We start from the raw sequence: 3,753 nt of genomic DNA, 5'->3' as shown, positions 1-3,753 counted from the left end.
GGCTCCTGCCCAGTTCGCTGACCTTGATTCCAACACATCTCCTCGCTCTGGTCTTCCGTCTGCTCCTCCAGGCTGGTTCCCCGCTCTGTGCCTTGTCCGTACTGTTCCCTGTGCTTGGAACACTCTTCCCTCAGCTCATAAAGGGCTGTTTCCTTCTCATTGTTGGTCTGGGTCTTAGCTCAGTCACCTGCTCAGGCTAGCGGTACCTTACCTCTACCCTGCGCACTCTCTATCACGTGGTCTGAGTTATTTGCTCCAATCATGCTAGTTCCTGTGTCTCCCTCACTGGACCGTCACCTCACCAGGGTGGGCAGGGTGTGATTGCAGAGTTCACTGTGGGGACCCCAGTGCTGGGAACAGCACCTGCACTGAGGGCGCTCAACGCGCACTTACAGAAAGAATGGGTCAGAGCAGGGCGCTCTGTGGCGGAAGCACATGCCCTACACAGTGGGGCCCAGGGTGCCTGTCACAGAGAAGAGGAGCAAGGGGTCAGCACCCTCAGGGTGCCCACAGCAGCACCAGGGGCTCTTAATTTTTTAAATTTTTTAAAACTATATTTTATTGATTTTTTACAGAGAGGAAGGGAGAGGGATAGAGAGTTAGAAACATCAATGAGAGAGAAACATTGATCAGGGGCCTCCTGCACACTCCCTACTGGGGATGTGCCTGCAACCAAGGTATATGCCCTTGACTGGAATCGAACCTGGGATCCTTGAGTCCGCAGGCTGATGCTCTATCCACTGAGCCAAACCGGTTAGGGCACCAGGGGCTCTTTAAAAGTCAGGCATGCCCAGCGGGCATGCCTCAGTGGTTGAGCATCGATCTAGGAACCAGGAGGTCAGGGTTCAATTCCTGGTCAGGGCACGTGCCCTGCTTGTGGGCTCGATCCCCAGTGTGGGGTGTGCAGGAGGCAGCCAGTCAATGATTCGCTTTCATCACTGATGTTTCCATTCTCTCTCCTCCTCCCTACCTCTCTGAAAGCAATAATAAAATCCTATATGATAAAAGGGTAATATGCAAATTGACCAAACAGCGGAAGAACTGGATGCTATGACGCACATTGACCACCAGGGGGCAGATGCTCAATGCAGGAGCTGCCCCCTGGTGCTCAGTGCGCTCCCACAGGGGGTGCACCGCTCAGCCAGAAGCTGGGCTCATGGTTGGTGAGCTGAGAGCAGCAGTGGTGGTGGAAGCTCCCACCTCAGCAGCAGCGCTAAAGATCTCCTACTGCCGGCTTAGGCCTGCTTCCCTGAGGGCTCCCCTGAGGGCTCTGGGACTGCGGACTGTGAGAGGGTGCAGGCAGGGCTGAGAGACCCCCTCCTTCCCCAGGGCATGAATGCACGAATCTCGTGCCTGGGACTCTAGTGTGTGTGTGTGTGTGTGTGTATATTTATGAAAGTTGGGAGGCAGTGCTCAGCTCCAGGAAGTCTGAGATGGGCAAAACACACCCGGGGGTGGGTACCTGCTTCAGGTATCATGGAGGTGACATGACCCCAGAAAAGGACCTCCAAAGGCCTTCCTCCCTTGGTTCATGGGGAAGAAGGGCCTCTGGTTCTACCTAAACCTGCGGCACGACCACCTCCTTTGAAGAGGGGAGATCTGGCCCAGGGGGCCTCCTGACTTCCTGGGACAACCATGACCATTACTAGTAATACAACTTAGTAATCGTTTCTGCTCCTAAGAGGCCCAGCTGCTTACTAAGAGGCCAGGGGCTCTCTGTAAGCACCTGCCCCTGTGGGGGCCGCCACTGCGTAGGGGAGGCCTGGGCGCCTTCGAGGGCAGAGCTGGGTCCCCGTGGGGGCAACTCGGTGAGCGCTGAATGGCTCAGGACCGCGAGGGCTGGGCCGGGGCCACTTACTCTCCACGTAGAACACGCCCACTCGGTCCGAGTCCGCCATGGAAATGTAGAGGACGATCTCATATCCTGCGGGGAGGCGGTCGGGGCCTTTGGTCCGCAGGATCATCTGTGACATGTCCTTGAGGTCTGATGGGTGGGCACACGGGGAGGTTAGAATGAAGACACCTGGGGCTGCAATGCTGGCTTACAAAGGGCTGTCGTTACTTTTTTAATCAGGACGGAGAAAACCCCACATGTGTGTATTATGGAAACTATAGAAAATCATAAAAACGGGCTGTCGTCTCTAATTCCACAGACGACCAATAACCTTCGGGGAATTTCCTTCCAGTCTTTTTTCTATGTATGTGAATCTTTATAAAACATGGTTCCAATTGGACTATATTAATAGCTTTGTTTTCTGTTTTTAGCGAGAGTGGATGTTTGAGTCCTCCACCCCCAGGAGACCCTGGTCACTCCTGCCGCACCCTCTGCCCAGCCCGGGACGTAGCAGGAGGGCTTCCATTGCTCCTCCCTGCCCCCAACCCCATGTGTGGGTCCTGCCGGTACCGTTCTTGCTGTAGACTTTGTTGTCCTTGCAGTCCTCCTTGGACAACCAGGGTACCTCCCGGTCACAGTTCACCAGCAGGATGGCTCCCTGGCCCTCAGGGCCCCAGGTCCAGGACGCCTGCAGTGGCAGGAAGAGAGGTCAGTTTCCTGCTCTGTACCTTCTGGCAGATAGTCCCAGCCCAGACCTCACAGGACTCCGGAGAGACGGCCCAGGAGGAGAATAAAGAGCAGCCACCTCCCATCGGGGCAGCTGTGACCTGGCAAACTTGAATCCCACGTCTGATGCCCAGAGACGTCCGTGTAAGCACTGACGGAAAGTTCAGGAGGCGGACGGATGGTGGCAGAGAGACAGAGACTGGAAGGCTCTGAGGCACTCCTGAGCTCACGTTGGGTGTGCCTGTGCCTGGGGAGGGGTGGGGCAGGGAGACAGAGGGCGGCCAGAGAAAGGGGCAGGCAGGCCTTCTGCGACCGGCTCTGAAGTGCCCTGGGGGCTCAGGGGAAGCCGCCTGGATGGACAGACGCCCAGTGCTTCCAATGGGCCCTGCAAGGCGATCCACTTTCTACCCAGCAGCCAGATGGTTTAGAAGGAACTCCACCCCGATCAGCCTGCTTTCCTGTTTCCACCCGGGTCAGGGGCTCCCTGTTGACTCAGGATAAAGTCACTGTGGCCTGCAAGGCCCGGAGCGACCTGCCACCTCTCCATCTGTGCCCCTCACCTTCCTTCTCGCCCACTCTGCTCCCCGACACTGGCTGCCGTTCTGCTCCCCAAAGATGCCAAGCTCTCAGCCTTCGCTGCACTGGTCCCTCTGCCTGGAACGCTGTCCCGTCTCCCTTCACCTGGCCAACGCCACTCCTCCTCCCAGTCACAGGGAAATGGTCCCACTTCCCCGGAAAGCCTTTACGGTTCTCCATCCAGAGCAGCCTCCCTGGGTTTACACTTAAGACACTGTACATGCCCTTCTGGGGCGGATTTAGGACAGTTGTGATGAAACAGCCACCACATCCTTTATTTAATGTCGGTCTCCCTCACCCCCTTCCACTGGCCTGTGGGCTCCCTGAGGGCAGGAGCTATGTCCCCAGGGCCTGACCCAGCCCTGGAATGTAAAATATGCCCAACAAATATTTATGAAATGATAAATGAAATATGAAACGTCACTGGCCCTCATGGAGAAAGCCGGGTAAGTTCAGGCCCACAGGGACTGCGTGCCTTCACCAGGCTGCTGTCCTCGGGCCAGGCTGGAGGCCGCAGAGGCCTCCGGGGAGTCTAGTGTCACCTCTTGGCCACCGACACAGAGGCTGAGTGAGTGAGGCCGCCTCGGCTGCCTTGGGAAGGCAGAGCCCCACTGAGG

At 56.9% G+C, this 3,753-nt stretch overlaps 1 protein-coding gene across 1 annotated transcript in view; it reads right to left on the bottom strand.

Moving 5' to 3' along the window:
- Window positions 1-3,753, bottom strand: part of PADI2 (peptidyl arginine deiminase, type II) — a 115,022-nt gene that overhangs the window by 32,466 nt on the left and 78,803 nt on the right. Inside the window, exons 5-6 of the mRNA XM_006766774.2 lie at window positions 2,405-2,522; window positions 1,859-1,984 (exon numbers count right to left, since the gene is read on the bottom strand). Of these exons, the coding sequence (XP_006766837.1) occupies window positions 1,859-1,984; window positions 2,405-2,522 (244 nt within the window). The remainder of the gene's footprint in view (window positions 1-1,858; window positions 1,985-2,404; window positions 2,523-3,753) is intronic.

The sequence above is a fragment of the Myotis davidii genome, unplaced genomic scaffold, assembly GCF_000327345.1.
Source record: "Myotis davidii unplaced genomic scaffold, ASM32734v1 scaffold299, whole genome shotgun sequence".
Classification (NCBI taxonomy): Eukaryota; Metazoa; Chordata; class Mammalia; order Chiroptera; family Vespertilionidae; genus Myotis; species Myotis davidii.
The sequence above is the reverse complement of the archived record's forward strand: the minus strand, read 5'-3'. Positions and strand labels throughout refer to the sequence as shown.